Here is a 21,856-nt window from a genome sequence, read left to right as displayed (position 1 = left end):
TTATTTACATAGCCGCCTTTATGAGCTTTCATCAGCAGGTCTGCTTATATAGGAAACTAATGGCTTCTCAGAGCTGTAATTTGAAAGTGTGCATGTGTGTGAGCGTGTGAGCGTGTGTGCTTGTTGGTGTGCATGTGTGCATCCATCCATATATTTTATGTGGGTATTTCCACCCATGGATTTGCATCTGTGTGTGTGTGTGTGTGTGTGTGTGTGTGTTTGTTTCCTCTATCTTGAGAGCAAAAATCAACATTTTCATGAAGGCATGTGCTTTTTGTCCAATAAAACCCTCTACTTCCCTTTTCACTTTCCAGTCCCCACTCCCTCCTTGCTTCCTATGCCTTTTCTTTCTCTGCCTGTGAATCCATTTTTCATACCTACATTGCTCATTGATTATCTATCATCATTATATCAACACTACAAGATATGCTGGATAAATACCAAACATGAGTCCTTACTTACAAATCCAGCACCTTTTACTAAATACTTTTATGCAGCACCACTTTGTGAGTGCGTCTCTTTTTGACTGTGCCCAAATCCAACTGTGTATTTATCTGTTGTAATTTCATGAATATTATGCAGCCAACGTCTTTGTTTTATGAAAATGTAAGTTTACCAGTTTTTATATTTTGTAATTTTACAGTGAGCAGTAAACTGATGCATTTATGTTGTGGGAAAAATAACGCTTCTACCGCCTCTGCACCCCTCCTCTCCCTGTTTAACACCCTCTGTGCCCCCCTTGGGCTAAACAGAAATAGGTCCAGCTTAGGGCCATAATTGGTCTTGATCCTTAGGCTGCAGGCATATTCCAGCGGTGGGTCTGGATGGGGCGCTTGTTATGTGTGAAAAGGTGGCAGGGGAATGCCTGGCCAGTAATTAACAGTGTGCAGGGGACTGTGGAGGAGGAAATTTAAAAGTGAATGGGGGAGGCCAGTTCATTCTATGGCTCTGCTCTGCCTCTCTCTCCGCCTCCTCTGTTTCTCATCTATTCAGTCTTGCCTGTTATTGGAGCTGATGGGTTTATAGAGATTTTCACACTTTTGGAAGTTGGGCTGGCATTGTGAATTTGTTTTTCGCTTGCTCCCCGTTTCGCGCCCCTTTGCCCCAGCCCGCCACACACAAACATGCTCCCCTCCCCTTCGTCATTTCTTTTTCACGCAATGGCTTGCTCACTCACTCAGATCCATTTTTGTCCTTGAATGAAATGTTTTGGTATTAAATATAAAAAAAAATTCAATACTTTGTTGGGAAAAACATAAAAAGCTATTAAACAGCAGTAATCTGTATATGAGCAGACAACTGCAATATGTATCTTCAGTAATCTCTAGGTAGCCATGTCTTTCTGTGTCATTCTGTCTGTATTGTTAATTGGTAGTCACTGACCCCATATTTAGTCAGGATCCATCTTTGTATCTTATCTCTGACAGTCTGTAGGACTCACTCACCCACTCAATCACTCGCCAACTCACTGTCCCAGAGTTAAGTCTCCATCTTGTATAGATTTAGTCTACACTGTGTTTCCCATGGCTGAGCTGTCTAAACAAAGAGAAGAGTTGAATATATTGTAACACAGAGCACATAAATATTGAAATAACATTGTGGAATGATTAATGTGATACAGTTCAGGTACAAACAAGTCTATGCATTCATGACCCCCCCCCCCCCCACCATGAGAAGGAAGCTTATTCTAGTTTGTCAAGAGTTGCGGAGTTATGGCTTGACAGCCTTCAAATGCTACTTTGTCTGTAGTAGGCACTGGACAACAACAACCACTTTTGGAAAAAGTGCGCACAGAAAGTCTCTCCACTGTTTCCCCTACACTATATTGTTTTTCTGTCCATGACTTTCCTGCAAACAAATTGCCGCATGAAATAAAGTACAAGACAGTTAAATATCAGACAATCATTAATGTATATTTCACTAAGTTTGCATTAATATACAGAACGCCTGTGAAAACTAACACAACTATGTCAGTTTGGCGCCTTGTTAAAAATGCATTTGTATGCTTACACATCTGAAATATAGAAAAATAAGGATTTGCTGCCTTCAGCTACAACCAAATAAATATTTATATTCTCTCAAATTTATATTCTCTGGATACCTTTGATTGAGATGTTAACAAAATACTATGCACACTGGTGCATGTGTGTGTGTGTGTGATAGTATTCTGTAAGCCAGGCAGTGCAACAAATTGCTGTCTGTGTCTGTTTTCCCCTCAAGATACACGAGGATGTTAGTATGCCAGTGTTTCCACAAGCCCTCTCCTCTCCTCTGCAGCCAGGCCAGGTCCAGACTAAACATGTTCGTTTGAGCAGCCTGTTTACAGTGTTTAGCCAGACAGACAGACAGGAAGTGGGCTAAGCGATGAGAACCTCCCCGACAGCCCCAGAGATAAATGGATGCACTGCTAAATGAAGGAAGGAGAGGCTTCAAATGAGCCATTGCAGGAAAGCACCCAGTATGGGGTTTTAAACACTTTCCCAAGGTGTATGTGTGTACAAAAAAGAGTGTGTGTGTATGTGTGTGTGTGTGTGAGAGAGAGAGAGAGAGAGAGAGAGATAGTTAGTGAGTGAGTGTGTTTTTAGGTATGTCTGTTCATGTGCAAGCATGTGTCTGCCTGTGTGTGGTTCTGGGGGTAACAGGTGGGAGCTATGCCATGTCCTGGTTAACAAGAGTGTTATTGTGTTGTTCTGTCCTGCATGACTGACCGTCAGCTGTGCGGGGTCATCCTCCTTCCCCCTTAACCCCGGAACACTAACACGCCAGCTACGCATGCCCGCACACACATAACACACACACTTTTCAGACAGACACATACATACGGACTCAAGGACACACCCAATCATGCACACACAAACAGGTTCTGTTATGCATCGGTTGGTGGCCTGTAATTGAATTGGGACATGATCAGTGATATTTCCAATTTGGTGGCCCGATGCACCCCAGTGAAGAGGCATCTGCTCTCTTTTTCCCTGCCACAGAGCTGTTCAAGGCTGCAGCCAGCGGGAGACATGGCTTGAGAGGTACACACACACACACACACACACACACACACTCTCTACCCCCCCCCCTTGCTGCATACATAGCTTCCCTAAGTCACTCACACACGGTGCCCCCGGGCCGTCTTGCAGTTCTGTAACACTACCCAACAACAATACTCCCTCAACTGCTTGGCTGTTTACTCTCTGAAAGAGTTAAAGTCCTCCACTTAAAGGATTACCTTACGCTTCCCTGAACCCCCTGCCCTCCTTGGCCTATGCGCTCACCTCAGCACCACATACACACACACACACACACACACACCATACACAACAGTCTTACACATGTATCCACATCCACAGACATATTAATGAATACACTCACTCACACATACACACACGCACACACACACACACATGTCCAGTGTTGGGCTGACAGGCACACAAAGACAGGGATGAAAAAACATAGTGGTCCACTGATGGAAATTGCCCCTGTCCCTGCTCTACCTTAATCTTCTCTTCTCCTTACATGCCACTGACTTTTCACCGGGGCAATAAAGAGCTGTCAAGAATCACACATCCCTCTGCTCAGCTCCTCATTAATTTAACCAAGAGGTTGATTTTCTTTTTTTTCCATCTCAACCATTTTACATTAACTTCCTGGTCTTTTACTGCCATAGATGTTTTACATTAATTCTTTTCTGATGTGAAACATCTGAAAATGGTCATTTTCCAATTTTGCTTTGTCCTGCATTGTGATCCGAAGTACTTATGGCAACTCTTACAAGTTCAGGGAGTGGAGTCCAACTACTCTCCCTCTCACTCTCTCTCTGTGCACTCTGAAGTGGAACTCAAGTGTTCTGACAATCTCCACCTTCTCTTACAAAGCACCCCCTCCTGGGTTGGGCGGGGCAATCTAAGCACTGAGGCGGGGACGTGAGGTCGTAACTGACGGACTTGTTTACTAACAGACTAATTATTGCCCTCCCCTGCGCTGCTCCTTGTAAGGCACTGTATGGCTCTGTATGAATCATTGTGTTCAAAGCAAAGGGTAAGAATTGGAGTTTAGGGGAGTGAGAGGGCTGGAGGCATGTCAGTAACCTCTTGCTGACGTGTTGAGCATTTGTGTGTGTGTTGGTTTGTACTGGCAGGTGGGTGCTCTGAGCTGTGTCCATCGACATATTCTCAGAGCCAGTTTCGTGCTTGAATGCCCTTCTATTTGAAGAATTCCTACCATTTATGAGCTATGTACATGTCTGTATTAGTTTTTCTCTCAATTGGGGAGTTGTTACTGTTATCTTCTCCTCTAGCCTCTTGTCTCCTGGCTTAACAAAAGCCACATAAAGGTCTGGGGGATTCAGGCTCTGATGCCGTCCAGCAACCTCTTAATTATGGCTCTCATAGGGCAGGAAATACCAGGCTTATGGGGGGTATCAGACCCAGCACTGTGGCACAGAGATGTCCGTTTTGCTATAATCCACCTCCCTGGATAAACATTCAACAAGGATTGAGCCACTTTGCACGTCTATTTGTAGCCACACAGTGGGGGCAAGATTGATGCAGATGGATGAAGGTACACTGACATTTTCAAGGAGAACAACAGACGTGGATATCAAATTATAAATTGACTATTGCATTCCAGCATTATTATACAGGTAGTGTGCATTTTATTTTACATTTCCCACGCTATTATTTTGGCACACATTGGCATAAATGGTTTCCTTTAAAACACACATGCATCTAGGCACCAGCACACACTTGCATAAAGTCACAAAGTCACTTGCGTACACCTAGGAGGCCCACTAAATTAACATAATGTCATGCCTGCCCCTTGGAGAATGCAGTAGACAGCTGACTACTGGAGCTTATGAGAATGCTCAGTTGTCAAGAGGGAAGAATTCACATGAAGGTGCCGCTTCCAGTTTATGTGCTGTGCATAACCCCCACATGCCAGCTAGTGCACATGGTATGTACATGTGTGATGTGGGGTCATGTATGTGTGTGTTGGGGTGGGTTACATACACACTAAAGTGTGTATGGGGGTGTTTATGAGTTCTGCCTCTAGCTATGTTTGTGTGTATATGTCTCTGTGTTATATTTGTGCATCTCTTGCATATCTAAGCCCTTTCATAGTGTCTTTTCATGTGTGTGTTTGTGTGTGTTTGTGTGTGTGTGTGTGTGTTTGTGTGAGTGACTAAAAGAAGACAAAAGACAGCCGAAGAAAGCCTGATCCCACAAGGACTCAACAATCTGTTTGATCATGCTTTTCTGACCTTGCAAGGTGCGTGAACGTTCATCCTGTTCAGAGTTTAACTTCAGCAGCATGAGGAAATATGGAGCCGAAACATAGTTTTCACATGACGGCATTTGTCAGGTAGGCTAGCTGTTTCACTGTCATCTTTAGAGGTGACTGTGTGGGCTGTGTAAGACAACTCTTCTCCTAACATACTGGCCACAGTGTGACTTTTGAGATCTTACTAGTAGCCATTTTAAAATGAGAACATCAGAGGAAAACCTGGGAAAGAATTGTACATATTTGCTTTGGATACTTTTTCTTTGTAAGTTCAATACTTAAATCACTGCATCCCATAATCCATCAGGGCATGGAATTTATTCAGCTGGCCAAGAGTCAGTTATTGCAGGATAGTTATGAAACTAAATCTCAAACAAATACACATTTACTGACAGTATTTGTTTTTAAGAGGAACAGTCCTAATCCATGGTGGCAAAGAGTATGTCTAAAGGCCACACTGTCACAGGCGGTATGTTTTCTTCTTGGGTCATTCATTTTCCAGAAGGTGTGTGAAATAGCACTGACCCCACAAAACCCCTGGCACTGATGTATGGCATGTCACAGGTCAGCCCTATAACATGAAACACACACACACACACACAGAGCGTATCAACAGGTGGCTACAGCGGATGGTGCACATGCTGTGTGAGGGTCACATTCACAGACACACTGCTGATATTACAGAAGCCCTGAAATATTGTACATTTCTTCAATATGAAAAGCATCAACATATCAGTCTAAGAAAACTTCCTTAACCCCATATGCACATCAACAGATCCTGTTTAGATTCCCAATCAGGGGGAAGGTTGTTTTTTAATTTTAACCAAGGACATTGTGTCAAGTTTTACGGATCACCTTTCGTAGGTGATGAGGCAGCACTCACACAAGAGCAACCCTCTCGCTCCCCTAACAAGCTCAGTTTCACCCAGTGACTCAACTTCCCACCTCACTCTGTGTCTCTCACCCTTGCTTCACCCAACTTTCTCAACTGTGCCTCCCTTCGGACACCAGGCCATTTCCGCTCTCTTCCCCACTCAACAAATATGTTCTTTGGAGCCCTTCCCAGAATACTTTGGCATGCACCCATGCCCACTCCCAATCTGCTCTCTTGTTTGACATTGATCCAGACGACAGCAAGGGGGCAGTGAAGGTGGCGGGGGGTACGCCCATATAGTTACCGTGCAGTCATGGTGCAACTAGCCCTCAGGAAAGAAAACGAGATGAGAGGGAGGAGAAAAAAAGAGGAGAGAGAGAGAGAGAGAGAGAGAGAGACTTACCTCATGCCCTCTTCTGTGAAACATGGGATTAATGTTTGGACATGGTTTATTCTCAGTGGAAAGGCTGCTCAAAGTGAGCCCCAGCCTAAAAATATCCATTCTTGGTCTCTTTGATGGAAACTATGACTCTGCCTAACGACTGCTGTGAAGTTATGAACAAGTGATGAGAGGCTGGACGAGAGAAAGATGAGAGAAAGATGGGTTGGGGTGAGAGAGGAATGGGAGAAATGGGAAGAGGGTGAGAGAGGGATGAGAGACAGATGGGTGGGGGAGGTGAAGACAGTGAAGATTTGACATTATGGGTCAGCATGTGGGTTAAACACGCTTTTCTCTCATGAACCCACAATGATGTTCTCAAAGCAAAATGTATTCAGAGTCACGATAGATTTTGTTTGTTTGTACTAAAACATACTCTAACAAAAAACTTTAATTTTACCACAAGATGCGACTATGTGTTCCATTGCCTTCCAAATATGCCATTTCAGAACAGTGTGTGATGAGAATGACTCAACACAGAGGCCATTGTTGCTCAGTGGTATCTCTTTTCACCTTTGTACATCTGCAGAATCTTTGTAATGAGTCATTGTGTCAACTGTCGTCCATGTACCAAGCCAGTAAGTCATATTATAATTACTCTAATTACTAGTATACTCTGTAGTGCTACCAATGCCTTCCTCAGCAACCCCCCCCCTCCCCCCTTTTGTACCCTCCTCCATTTTTTTCATCCTTCACTCATTTCGTCAAACCTCTGTTTGTCCTCTCATCCTCTCTCACACACACGCACACCACTTCAGAACTGCTCGCTAAGGCTTGAGCAATCTCCCGTTAATGGTGTTTTTAAGTGGCCTGTTTGCATAGAGGGTCTATGGAGAGAGAGCCCATGATAGAGCCAGTGACTAAGTGGGGCTTGTTACAGTGACTGAACTCATATTCAGAGCCCAGTCATCCACTGGGGGACTGGCTGCTACTGTAGTCTGGCTGTGGTCTCCGAGCTATCACCAGCCAACACAATTTTAGCAGTCTACTGTAATGCGACACTTGGGGATTTTTCAAAGCGTGACAGCTATGTAGTGCACTTGTACCATGTGTATTATATGCAGTTGTTAATGCCTTTATATGTACGTCTGCATATCCGTGTGTGTTTGCATTCTTCTGTGTGTCCCTCAGTGTGTTTGTGTGTGTGTGTGTGTGTAAGTGTAAGAGATAGCACTTGTATTTGTGTCTGCTTGTGTGTGTTGCATGTGTACACTCACAGTTGCTGATGCATAATGAACATCCTTTCTCTGATTTGATTGTTACCACAATAAGTCCCCCTGAGTGCCCCTAAAGAATTATTAGTCCTCTCCCTTCATCTCTGCTTTTAGATTTCTTTTTATGGTTTCGTTCAAATTTTCAGTGAAGTTATTTGCTTTTACTTGGCCATTGATAAAAGCTACATTAAAGCAGAGTGACTTTGATGCAGAGGAGAGGAACCTTTGGCAATAGGCCTTGATGAGACAGCCAGCCAGCCAGCCAGCCAGGTTTTCATTAGATGAATGCTGTGTGGGACTCCAGCCAGATAAGATGGGCGCCAACTTACTGGAGCCAACCAATATAGTTAAAGCAAGGTGCTCTCTATTTCACTTCCTCTACGTCACTGTCTGTCTTTGTGGAAGTCAGTGTCTGTCTCTCTATCTCCTTCTCTTGCTGCATAACCTGAGAGAAGGTAAGGCCAGTCTGAACAGCTTCCATGCCCTTTGCAAATCAACACACCCAGAGCGGTGATTTCCATAAAGATGTCTTGGCCCAGCTTTGCTTAAGAATAGGTCGACTGAAATAGGTAGCTTAGCGGTAAATGTCAGGGAGAGATCCAAGAGGCAGAGAGACATGGAGAGAAACAGAATGAGAGAGGAGTGTAAAAGAGAGAATATGTGTAAAGACATGGCATGCGGAAATATAAAAAATTCCAAGGTTCACAGCTAAATTGCAGTTATCCAACATAACCATGTGATTTGTAATACACATTTGCAGGCAACAGCTATTCTTGAACAGATTTTTAATTGCAAGACTTCCTATTGCCCACATTACATAATTAGCTGGACAGTAACGGGTTCAATTTATGTAAAAGCCAATATCCTTCCCTCATCAAGTGTCAATAAGAGAGACGGCAAGATGCAGCATACAGAAATGACTTGTTTCTGTACTTGTTGTATGGAATAATTGATTCAGTGAACCACTGCATCCTGCTATCTGCACTCTCCAACATGGGTATCTCGGGCAAAATGTATTTTTTTGTTTGAATCCTATCTCATTGGGTGCTCCTTCAATGTGTCATGGCAATGGCACATGGCACATATGTGTCCCATGCCCTCCCCATGGGGATGCCCCAAGGATCAGTACTAGGACCTCTTCTCTTTGCAATATACACCACCTCCTTGGTCCAATTATCCACTCATATGGCTTCTTATAGCATTGCTATGCAGACAACATCTAACTATACCTGTTGTTCCCTCCAGATGACCCTGCAGTCTCTGCACAGATCTTGGCTTGTCTCTGACATTTCACATGGAATAAAGGAACAGTTAAACCACCTTATGACTGTACTCTTAGCCAGTCCAGCCAATTAGTCTCCATCACAATGTCAATATCAAAATTGCCTCTTCACCTTACAGATGTTCCAGAATGCAGAAGCCCATCTGGTGTTAGATCAGTGTAAAAATGCACATCACTCCACTACTCATTAACCTACACTGGCTACCCATGGCCACCTGCATCAAATCCAAGCCACTAATGCTTGCCTTCACGGTGAATTCTGGGTCTGCACTCATCTATTTGAACTAAATCATACAAAAGGCAATCGCAGTCCAGACTGTTCTAGTCTGTGGTTCCCTGATCGTGGAACAAGCTACCGAATGCATGTAGACCAGGGGCGTCCCTCTCTATCCTCAAGAATCTTTTGAAGACTCGTCTCCTTCAAGAGCACTGCCTCTCCTAACACTCCAACATGCCTAACTAGCGCTTACCATGCAATTTCTTTACCTGATCTCTTTGCACTTACTGAATAGATTTAGTGCTTAGTACTTACAACAAGGCCTCGTACTGCACTGAAGCTTTAGTTTTGTCCCTCACTTGTAAGTCACTTTGGATAAAAGCATCTGCCAAATGAGTAAATGGAATGGAATGGAATAACATACTTAGTAATAAGTAATTTTTTAGGCAAGCATCTTAAATGACAAATGAAAAACATTTAGATCCTAATTAAAATAGTCAGTCAGTATTGCAAGAGTTTCTGATGTGCATGCTTTGGCATGTGCAAAGGGCAGTGGACAGACTGTATGAAGGGCAGCTGTGTTATTCCATGACCAGCCTTTTACTGGTGGTCACAATTTTGCCCCCAGACCATGTAGGATGCCCTGGATTCCCACAGATAATAATAGCTACAAGAGAGATGTGTTGAAGAGTACAGCTGGGGCACGACTTTTCCCCTCTGTCTGGTGACCACACGCCATTTAAAATGACACCCTGACACCCTGCACTAGGCTGCTTTTTCAAAGAGATACCATTTTGAGTAGACTGACAACATAAAGCATGGTATATACAATAAAGTCCCACATGACAAAAAGTAGCAATGTCGATTGGTATCATAGGACAGATTTTTTTTTTTTATCTGCCAGTAATGCGGTGTTGAAGAATATATAAAATCTACAGTGTTAGTTAGATGACATATTGATTGACAACACTGAGATAATTCTTGCAAAAACTTGAAATACATAAAGGTGTCATTTACAGGTCGCTTCTGACTGCCTTTTAGGCTCTAATCAAACACTCCCCTGTTATATTCAGCTATTTTGGGTTCTTGTACTGCTTTGCCAGGGCCCTTTGTCCTTAGTCAGCATTTAGCTTGTGAAAAACTGAATGACCCACACCCACTGGTATTTATATCTATGTACTTGTTGTATACTATTGGCTAATAGTTTACGTGTGTTAGGAAGAGTTTGACTTAAGTGTTGCCTGTTAATGTGTATCTGTGTACCCATACGTGGATGGCAAATCCTCTCACTGATTGTTTTAACTTCTGAGAGCTCGCGTACATGTGTGCGTCTGTGTGTGTGCGTGCAGTGCGACAGATAGCTGATATCTATCGGGGCGTTAAGCTGATTAGTGTGAACTGTGGCCAGGTTCATTTGCATACGTTTCTTATCTCATTAGATTGGTATCAGCCTCTGTCACCATGCAAGGCCTCGACCGGGATGTCTTCGTACCTCGCTCTGTAAGCACACATGCACACACACACATACACAATCACCCTTGATGCCCCTGGCTAACAACAACACTAATGTATAACACCAGCCAAGAAGTGCAGGCTCTTCATCCCCTCTTGTCACCAGCACTACTACACCGCTGTCACGGCAACACATCACGTCTTCTCCTCAGGCTCTCCATGTCCCTGGTCTTATCAAGGTCATTAACTCGCATCTCTAACTCACATCTCTACACTGTCATCCTTACTCATCTCATTGTTTTCCTCCTTTTCTCTTGTTTATCTTTCATTCTTTTTTTTTAATTTGTAAGGAAAAATACTGTGTCTCTGTGATCGGAGAGACATTTTTTTAGGTTTGCTGCATTGAAGATGTTATGTAATTTAGGTATCAATCTATATAGGTATCAATTTGTGTTTTGCTACTATTGGTACATTTCAAGGATTGGATGCTTACTACAAAGGAATTTTACACAGTAAATAGCCAAAAAATGTGTAAGGAAACATGCTTCACATTTGTAACATGAATATTCTATTTGGATTATTAGCCTGCAAAATGAATCCAATCAAATTTAATTTAGATCATTTCAAGTAATGATTGCTTTCATGAGGGACATAAAATAAAAACTGATTTCATGTAGCCAGACATCACACTATTGGCTTCTCATGCAGCAGCTAGTTTTTAAGAACAAATCATTTACTTACGTATAATATACAGTATGTTATCCTTGTCAACTGAGCTCCATAGATGTTTATAGACAATTTAACAGACTGACCATTAGACTATCAAAAACTCTTGCATCAAGATGGCCCTTGATTTATTAGTGCTGTACTTGTTCACTTGACATCTTTATTGACAAATAAAATGGCATATCTGTTTGTTTGATATAAAGCAAAACTGTAATTTGTCTTCCTGTTACATGAGCACGAGTAACACAGCAACTGCTATTTGTGAGATTAATAGTTTTGCATTTCAGCCTGAAAGAATCTTTTAGCTCATGTTCCAGTACTCATTTGAAGAGACACTTTCACTATCTAACACTTGTGTGGTTTCCTTAGGCAATGCTGATGCTAAAAGATGCTTCACTGCAACTAGATAACATTTTATTTACTATCATGCCTTCCCTACCAAGGACAGCATTAACACTTTGTTTTATGAGGTCTGTCAGTGCCGCCACGCCTGTGGACAAACCAATACATTGTTCTCATTTATCTATCAAGTCCTTTCCCGCCTTGAGTGAGTGGACCTGCACCAAGTGCTTGTTTCAGCAACATCATCTCTTGTACATATTTCCATTGTCAGGCCATGGTTACTGATGGGGACACACTGTATATCATTGCCTGAGCGGCCAGTGGAGAGACACAGAGGTCATATTAATTTTTAGTTAGCACCAATAGTGCAGTTTACAGCGTGCTGAGGTTAGCACATGTCCTCTTATAGTAATTTTAGCATCGCTGCAATCATAAACAAGGCAATACTCAATAAGTCTGAGAGTACAACAACTGTCGTGACTGGAGGGAAACCATTGTAGTTCCAGTGGTCTTAGTTTTAACAGCTGATACAAAAGAGAGTGAAAATCACCTTATCACGTTCCTCAGTCAGCTATGTCATATTTCAAATGGTTAGTGGCAGGTTTAGACACGTACACCTTGATAATGGGAAGAAAAGAACATGAGATAAGAATATTCTGAACAGTTAATTGGCTTAGAGCAATTTTTACAATATCCTTAGTTTTCTCATATTCTTCCCCCAAGTGTTGCTAATCAGTTTCATGTCATTGTTTGCACCAGGATTTATGTGAATAAGAAAGTGAGAGTAAATCTCAGCATAAGATCAAATAGGATCTGAATTCAATATACATTGATATAGACTTTCTGATTATTAGAACCATGTTATTCTGTGTTTTAACAGCCATGTCTGCTAATAGAACAATATGTCTAGGATAACTAACTACATAACATAACATGTGTCACAATGCTGGTGTCAAATGGGTACAGCATGCTACACATAAACCATGTCCTTCATACGTATGAAACTCCTGCATGGTAACTGTCATCTCCTTTGCACTGCATGACAATTACTACAAGACAAAATTGCTTTAAAAAATATAGTCACGTATGGCTTTGAGACTTTTTTTTACGGTGATGTCATATGATGTATGAATACTCTTTTACAGCAATATTAGATAATTATTATTATTTGATTATTTGGGAGGGAGTCACAAGGCTTCAGTGTAGAAGTAGAATATAAAGAGTTAGGAAATTCTTTGAGTTGCCCACATTAAGTTTATAACATTATGGTTTGTGTAGTGATTCACCACCAAATACCAAACAATCTGGTATTAACTTTTTCAACCCATTTATTTACACAGTTCTACAAAATAACCACAAGGTGATGAATCAGTCTGTGTGCCAGTTACGTCAGCCACTTCTTATATGATAGAAGTTTATCTTTAACCTCTAAGTAAAAAGGGGTGTCCAGATTTTGAAACAACAGTCTCACTTTACCTCTTAGTGATTATTTTGTACCGTTACATGTACCTCCTCAGCGATGAAAGGAGTACATGTACATGCCTGCGGGTTAACTGTTAGTTAGAGTTAGTTGGGAAAAGAGCTGCAGAGACAGCCCCTCACATCTCTGTTCTCTTCAAGAGGCTAATGCTTTATTTATAACACTGCACCCCCCAGGTGCACACCTCAGGTCCCTGTACAGCCCTTTCTCTTCCCCACAGGTATACTCTGCGCTTCTGCCTCGCACCGCGCTACCTAGCGCACCTTCACATGCCTTTCCTTTTAACATCCCACTCCTGCAGCTGCATAAGAGGAGGAAGTTGAGGAGAGAGATAGAAAGACTTGGTGTGACGCACATACAATCTGCAGACTGAAGCGGTTTCATAGCCATGGTCTCCGATGTCTCGCTGCAGTTCTCTCGTGTGTTTGAGAGAAAGAACTGAATCCCCTATCCTCTAGCCCTGCTCACTCCCACAGAGCCGAAAAAACACCAGAGGAGAAAGAGAGAGCGAGAGATGGGGTAAAAGAAATGTTGGGGAACACTAAAGGAATGGAGAAGTAGAATCGGAGGGGAGGTGATTGGAGAAGACAAAGAAGTGGGAGGGTGGGGGGTGTGAGGAGGAAGGAGAGATTGAAGAAAGCATGATAAAGAGGGAAAGAAATAGTGTCTCGCTCTTTTTAAACTTGGAGATGCTCAATCCCTTCTTCTCACTCCAACCTGCATTTCTGGGTCACTAGAGACATTTAAACTGCACTTATAATTAACAGCTATTTTTAAACAGGGAGGGAGAAGTGGAGCGGTGGCGAGGTACAAAAGCATTAAAATTGCCCCAGATTCGCTATTGAATAGGACACATCAAGGCAATATGCTGGCAGATCAAAGTGAGCGAGGAGAAAGGAGACAGGGCCGATCAGTGGGGATAAATTGTTCCCTTTATAATGGCATAAGAATAGACCTCTCTGCAGCTGAAACAATTTAATAACTGCATTCATTACCTCTGTCCAGCCTGTCTTTCTGTCTGTCTGCTGCACAATGTGCAACCGCCTTTGCCATGCGCTACCTCTCTTTGTCTCTCTTTCCCTCTTTCTCTTTGTCTTCCAAACTTATCACCTCACTCCTTCTCTTTCTTAACGTCTTTCAGTCCTCATTTTCTCTCCTCCTTCCTCTACCCACCCTCCACCTAATCGAGCATCCTCCACCTGTCCTCCAGCCCCTTATCCCCGCTGTCTTGCCTTGCCTCCTGCATACTTCAGCAGTAGCTACAGTAGCAGAGGTTCCACTGAGCCAATGTGCTGCAGGCCCCACAATGAAGATGTGCAATGTCTGACACTCTTGGAATGAGAGCCCTAATAGAAGGGGAAGCGGTTATCACAGAGCTCCCCCAGGACCAGCCTCTGTGTGCCTGACGCTAATTATGGCGCATGCAAATGAATGTGCAGCATTAAAGTCAGGAGGAGCCTGGCTGACTCTGTGTGGAGGGGTTGTGTGTGTGCATGTGGCTGTGTTTTGTGTTAAAGAGTGTGTGTGTGTGTGTGTGTGTGTGTGCGCGTGTGTTTGTGTGTGTGTGTGTGCGCGCGCGCTTGCCTGCGTGTGTGTGTGTTAGTATTGGAGCTTGTTTGGATACTAATTGTGAGTGCATGCATGTCTGTGCACAGCAGGAATAAACCATACGGCCGACACCCCTCTTACCTTTTCACACCTGCACGATTCTTACAGCGAATTATTCTTTCTTCTTTTATTCATTAGTATAGACTCAAGGAGTGGGCCATGCATCAAGGATTAGGATGAAGAGATCTCTCTCTCCGTCTCTCTCTCTCTCCCTCTCTCTCTCTCTCTCTCTGTCTCATGAACAAATGTGAGACTGAGTAGAGAGGATCTCACAGGAGGATTCCTATAAATACATCTCCCTCACATTCACAAGCAACCTCTCCAAGAGGGCGTTTTTATTAAAACCATTTTGTCTTCCCTTTGTGTGTGTGTGTGTGTGTGTGTGTGTGTGTGTGCGCGCGCGCACGTGCACACGTGTATATGTGCATATCAGCATATGTTTATATGTGTTAATTCATGCGCACATTGTGTTTGTATGTGATTATTGTCAGAGTTAGTACACATTTTATTGTATTAAACTATTTCAGTACATATGTGTTTGCGCCGGTGCCTTTATGTGACAGCCCTGGTCTGTTTTCCCACCATTTTGTGTGTGTGTGTTTATATGTGTATATATATGTGTGTGTAGTCTATATGTTGGCCATCTTATCTCCCCATTAGCCTCTTGTGCCCTGACCAGCATTCCCTCTCTCCCCTTCCTGCTTTCTCTAATGGGTAATTTAGCCATGCTCGCCTGACATCTAGCCTATTCCTTGTTTAGTTGCCATGGCTACGCAGGCCTATGGATTGCTCCCTTGCTCCCCCGACCTTGCTGTGGATGCTATAGATGTCTCAGCTATTAGAGGGCAGAGCTGCTAAATGCAGAGAATACACACATACACACATAGTTCAGACTACAAATAAACAATCAAGTGTTCTGACATGAATATAGATTATTACAATGATAGATTCATCTGCAGAAAATACTCTGTGACTCAGAAATGCATTGAAATTGACAGTAATCACCAAGATGATAGCGATGATGTTTTGAGGACAGGTTAACAACATAATAAATGCAATTTTAAAGACCAGTTTATGATTTTGTTATTTTCTTCCTCATTACACTAAACCTGGATACTCCTCTCAGTTAAAGCTCAGGCTGTAGTAAATGATTTAATTCTTTATGTAATAATCACGTACAGTGGCAGATATCGTGTGTGAATAGCAGGTCATATATTAAACCTCGATACATCATCCAAAGACAACGGCATTGTACTTACCCAAGCATAACTGCTCTGCAAGATGATGACAGAATACAATAAACTTGTGTGGTCTCTTTTGATTTTTCTTAATAGTCATCTTTGGTAACTTTTAGCATCATAGTGTCCACTATGTTGTATTTTTTTAATAAGGTTTTTATTGTCTCTTTTTCCTTGTTATGACTGATCCGGGCCTGGCTGGAGGCAGAAACCTGCTGATAGATGAGGCCCTTTTGTACTTCTCAAAAAGAAATCATAACTCCAATCCTCAACCCAGACACCTACAGAGGCCAAGCTAGATGAGTCAGTGTGTGTGCATGCGTGCATGTATTCACTATGTGTGTGTGTCTGTGTGTGTGTGTGTGTGTGTGTGTGTGTGTGCGTGTGTGTGCGCACATTTGTGTGGTATTGATTTTTATTTTCATTTTCTCAGTGAAATATATAAAATGTATTTGAAAAGTTCAGACTCTTCTGCCTCTCAAAAAACTTTAGTACTTTGTTCTTTGTCATCAGTTTTATGAGGTCATCGTAGTAGATGCAGTGCCATATGCCAGAGCTGCTTTCTAAAAAAGTTACACAACAGTAACACATGGTAGGATGAGGGTTTGCAGGCAGGCGGGGGAAAAAAAGCAGCTCTGGATTTGGTCTCTCTTCCTCATGTATTTTGCAGGACTTGCACGTTGGAGGTAGAGGGCTGCGGCAAGGGGCTTTGGGGTCAAAACAAACAAATGAGCTTGAGGTTTTCATGCTTTTGCAGAAGATCATGTTGGCTTTGAAGTTTTCACTATCGAGAGCAAAGGAGTGAAGGAAAGGCAAACGGGTTTAGAGAGTTAGGATAGGGAGAGCAGCAAGGGAAGGAGAACAAGTTATAGAAGTGTGAAGCCCCTGAGTTGAAACTGTGCCTGGCTGGGCCTACAGAGAGCAGATGACAGTAGCTTTGGTTTCTTTTGCGGAGCTCACAGTACTTTTGCCTTACATAACCCCTCCCATTGTGCTTTTTCAATTATTTGGGGAGAAATCTTAAGTATGCACTTTAAAAGTTAATGCTTTCATGTGTTCCGGAGTAGGGGGGAAGAGAGGGGACACATCACAGATCACACTCTGACAAGTTTTCAGAATATCGACAATTATAATATTCTACAAGGTATATCAGCTGAGTTTAACAGTGCGCAGCAGTGTTTTGGGAAAGAGAGAGAGAGAGAGAGAGAGAGAGAGAGAGAGAGGATAGGCAATGAGAGACATAGCATTGTAAGACCAGATGCAAGCAGTGCAAACTCAGACATTCTTATTTTCTACCCCTTCCCCCATCCCAGATTCCCCTTAAGGTGCCCCTTACCCCCCTTTTCCCCCTCCTTCTGCTTCTCTGTGAGGTTAAAGCGCACCTTCCCACTAAAGGGCTCTGGGGTCACGCATCTGCATGTGAAATGTGAACCCGCTGACATTCCAGGGCAGCCCTAAGCCGTGCAGTCCTTTTGTTCACTAGGGTGCCAGTGTCAGGCCTAACAAGCCTGGTGAAAGTCTCTGAGGAAGGAGAGAGAAAGATGGGGAGAGAGGTTGGTGTGTTACTGATGCCCTCTGCATCCACCCATTTTCACAAATGCCAAAGTAGGAAAAAAAGTACAGTTGTGTTGCTGAAAGTATAATAATTATTAGTTTTATTAGCACAACCTCCAAATAAATGACTGGCTGTAATGTTGTTACTTTGGGTATTCCATAATTGTAATGCATGGAGGGGTGAGGGGGTCTATATACTGAATAAGGTCAAGGCAACCATAAAAAACAGCAAGGTTTCCTTGACAACAATTCAGACATTAGAGAGCTGTGTTGGCACTGGAATTGCTTATATTCACAACCTAGTACTAAAAAATTGCTTTCTCCATGTTAGCCTTCTGATTTTTGAATCCTCAAAACTTGACTTAACCTGGTATGTTTAATACAACAGAAAGCTTTCAGGAAGAGCTCAGTGGACATGCAAGCTCTTTTAAATCAGGCAGCACACAGAGGTGCTATGGCAGGGCTGGGGTCCTTTCAGTCTGTGAATTAAGTTCTGAGGCACAAAGGGCAGCTATTCACCAGGCAGTGATGGACTTCACACTAGCCTTTATGTCCTCACTGGCAGGCAGAGAGAGAGGGGGAGAGAGAGAGAGAGAGAGAGGGGGGAAAAAAGTTGTGAGGAATAAGTGAAAGAGAAAACAGAGACATTGCCCAGGGAGCAGTGGTAAGGACTGTCAAATATTTCAGTAGAAGGTATTCGTTAAAATGTTCCCAGGAAGTCCTACATGTCTTTCAATCATTCCACTGAATATTGTATTTTTAAACTCATTATGTTATTGTGTGTAATGGCTAACAGACAAAATGTATTCATTTTCATTCATTTAGGAAAAACTCTTAGACAACAGATGTCAGTGTGTCAACAGGTGTTGGAGCACACACAGGAAATACAAACAACTAATGTCCAGATCCTATCCTATAGAACTGATTCCATCAATGTCTTAATTACCCTTAAAACTACATATGAATGAAGTATTATCTCTGAGCAATAAGAAGAAGAGCAAAACCTCAACTGTGTTAAAGGTTTATTGTACATATTATGCATATGGGATTTCTGAAATGTGTTTTGAGGATGTGAATGTTTTTACCAACTGAACCTGAACCAGGTGGATATATATTTTTTTTTTTACCTTAGTCATCACATAAGTTATGACTCTTCATTGTAAAACAAGTACCTGTCAGCAGATTAATAAAAGTGTCACATTTTGACAGTAAAACTGAGCACAGAATGTGCACCTGTTATTGCCATCTTGAATCTGTTTTATTTTAACTCGGGTCTCATTTGAGATCGATTGTGATCTCTAAAATCAACACCTACTGTACCAAGGGATGTGCCCTGCCTACCTGTCCAACTGGCTGTGCATATACATACAATCACTTCATTTTCTGGTTACACCAGGCACCAGAAACGCACACACAATGTCACTATTATTGTGGTGTATTTAATGAGCCCCAAGGTCCATACATGCTGCCACCAAACTTCGAAGAGGTCATATGTGCACAAACCTACACACATATATCACACTGCACAAACATGCACAGACCTTTTCACCATACACTTTTACTTAAACATATTGTAAGTGGGGCCTTATACTCCCATCCCACATTCCTTCCCCTAGGGAGCCTGGTGCAGTGTGAGTGATTCAGTTAGCGTTACTACATTAGAGCTGTCCATCCATCCGGTCTGCTTTTCCAAACACATCCATCCCAGTCCTAGTTAAAACACTGGGGGATCTCCTCCACTCCACCTCCACCCCCCCCCAAAGTCTTTTATGATGTCCATAAAATGGAAGAGTGCAGCTTTACTTGAACTAATAATATCTGAGCTTACATGGCCGTGATTGATGATCTTTAAAGCCAGCCCGATCGGTCTCATCTTTCTTCAGATTTTTATCACTGACTTGTTTGCAGTCATGTGCAATCACAAGCACCGGGAGAGGTAACAAGTGCTTGATGTATGATGCTTGAGCCACTTTTGTCAGCTGCGCATTTCCCTTCTCTCCCTCCACTTTTGTTTTTTTCTTTTTCTTTTCTATTTTAACCCCAAGATTCTATTTGTTGCCTGACTTAAATTTGTTGCCGACCGTTGGTTTACTCTCTCTCTCTCCCTCTCTTCTTTCTTTTTTCAGATGGTGGGAATGTCTTCTCCTGGGGGATGGGGCAAGAGGTGAGCCAAACATTTTTCCACTTTTGGCCCTGCCAGGAGAGGCAGAATAAGCACAACTCTGGACTCCAGGCTTTTTTCATATTGCACTCTCTCTCCCTCTCTCACTGACACACACACACACACACACACACACACACAAACTTCTCTCTCTCTTCCATTTTTTTAAAAACATTTTGAAATTTTTTTTTTCTTAGTAGAGATTAAAAGATTTTGGGGGGATCCTAGTCTGAGCCCCCCCTTCAAGCACTTAAAATCCTTCATGGTGTGCCAAGAACATACATCTTTTTAAATTCTATAAATCACCTTTATGGGATCTGCTGTTTGTCCATTTCAACTCCTCTGCTTCACATGGACAGTGCAGGAAATCCTCTTTGAGGAATCTACAGTAGTTTATGCATGTGCATGCCCCTGTGAATCTGCAGAGCCAAAAGTATGTGCATGTGAGGCTGTGTGTGTGTGTTTGTTGGCCCTGCCCTGGTTCTCCTCTTATGTTAGATAAAGAATCCCACCTGTCACTGAGGATTGTTCTGGCCTTTCATTTAAGACGTTCTTTAAAGTGCCGCATCATTACACAGCCCTCAGACAGAGCCCAGAGAGTGTAAAACCTAGGCCCACCTCAATCCCTCTGTTCCCCTCTCTCTCTGATTCTTTTTCCTCCCGGCTTTAGTGTTTATCTGTGAGGTCGTTTGAAACCACAGCCAAAATGTGATCACTTTTACGACGTGACAGCAAGGATGACGCTTTGCCAAGACAGTGAAACAAACATGGAGGTGAAGGTTAGAGAGACAGGGGTAGCAATGAAAATGTTAGATATCAGCTGTTATGAGCTTTGACGTGGCCTTGGCTTCCACACTGCACTCTTATTTTGCAGGGTGGCTTCGAGTCTAACTAGACTCATTGGATTTTCATAAGCATCATCACGTCTATATAACTCTAACTCTAAGTCTCTGCAAGGGCAGTGTCTATTTTCTCTCTCCCCTCATCACGTTCTTTCTCTCTCCTCTTTCTCCTGTCTCTTCTTCTCCCTTACTCTTCCTCTATCCTTGTTTCTTTCCTCTCTAACCCTTCATTTTAAATTTTTTTTCTTACTCTTCCTCCATCTCTCCTATCTTCCTGCCCTCTCTCTCTCTCTCTCTCTCCTCTGTCTTGGAGCCGTTCTGATGATTGATTGTTTCTCTGTGCAGTCTGACAGGATGTAGCACACTCTTGGCCCCAGGGGCCCCGAGCAGACTGCACCACCTGATTAAGACTCCTCCTGTAATCAGCCGCAAAGTGCCACACCAAAACTACTCCCATCAACACGTAAAAAAATAAGAAAGGTTCCACCTTCTGAAAGATAACACTTTGCTTGTCGCTGGAGAAGAAGAGAAGATGATGGGTCATCGTGAACTTTTTTTTACTAAGCTTATACCTTCTTCCCTCTGGGGCTTAAAGGCTCTTATGTATCAGTAGCAGTAGAAAAGCAAAAGGTCTTAAACCTAATAAAGTTCTCCGCTGCCTTACCAAGGTAAACCCAGGCAGCTCTAACCCTATTACGCCTGGTAATAGTATTACTGATAGAAATCTCATTGTTTTCCTCCTATTGAGACTAAAAGACGAACGGCCTGCTCTGTATCGTGATTGAGGTGAGAAGGAATTTGAATGATGTCAGAGAGCGCATGCCACAGCCAGAATCAATATGGTAACAGCATAACAGGGGTAGCAAGTAAGTGTTAAAGCAGGCAGGAGAACGAAAAGCGGCATATCAGATGTTTTTTTGAGTAAAAACTCGCTTTTACCTTTGCTGTTTCTAAATGTAAAATGTTCATATCTCAATAGTTAACACTCTTAATTCACATTATAGATAATTGAATTAACCAGTAAGCCAGTGTAACTGACGCCAAAAATTCATTACAGATAAATACATCTGCTGTCTGGAGTCATGTCTCAGTTCCTAATGTCTGCTGCGTGATAACGGGGTCAACCGTCTGCTGAAGTTATGACACAGAGTTCAAC

General features: G+C 42.6%; 1 protein-coding gene across 3 annotated transcripts in view; it reads left to right on the top strand.

Annotated features, from left to right (window-relative positions):
• LOC139623962 (uncharacterized) overlaps nucleotides 1-21,856 on the top strand; it is a 296,887-nt gene that overhangs the window by 249,494 nt on the left and 25,537 nt on the right. For all 3 annotated transcript variants that reach the window (XR_011691618.1, XM_071482655.1, XM_071482656.1), the window contains exon 8: nucleotides 19,824-19,861. Coding sequence is in view for 2 of the 3 variants with exons in the window: in XM_071482655.1 (XP_071338756.1) it covers nucleotides 19,824-19,861 (38 nt within the window). In the remaining variant the exon portion in view is untranslated. The remainder of the gene's footprint in view (nucleotides 1-19,823; nucleotides 19,862-21,856) is intronic.

This window comes from Trachinotus anak, unplaced genomic scaffold, assembly GCF_046630095.1.
Source record: "Trachinotus anak isolate AG129_WGS33_773 ecotype Australia unplaced genomic scaffold, CSIRO_AGI_Tana_v1 ptg000008l, whole genome shotgun sequence".
Classification (NCBI taxonomy): Eukaryota; Metazoa; Chordata; class Actinopteri; order Carangiformes; family Carangidae; genus Trachinotus; species Trachinotus anak.
Note: the sequence above shows the minus strand (reverse complement) of the source record. Positions and strands in the feature narration are given on the sequence as shown.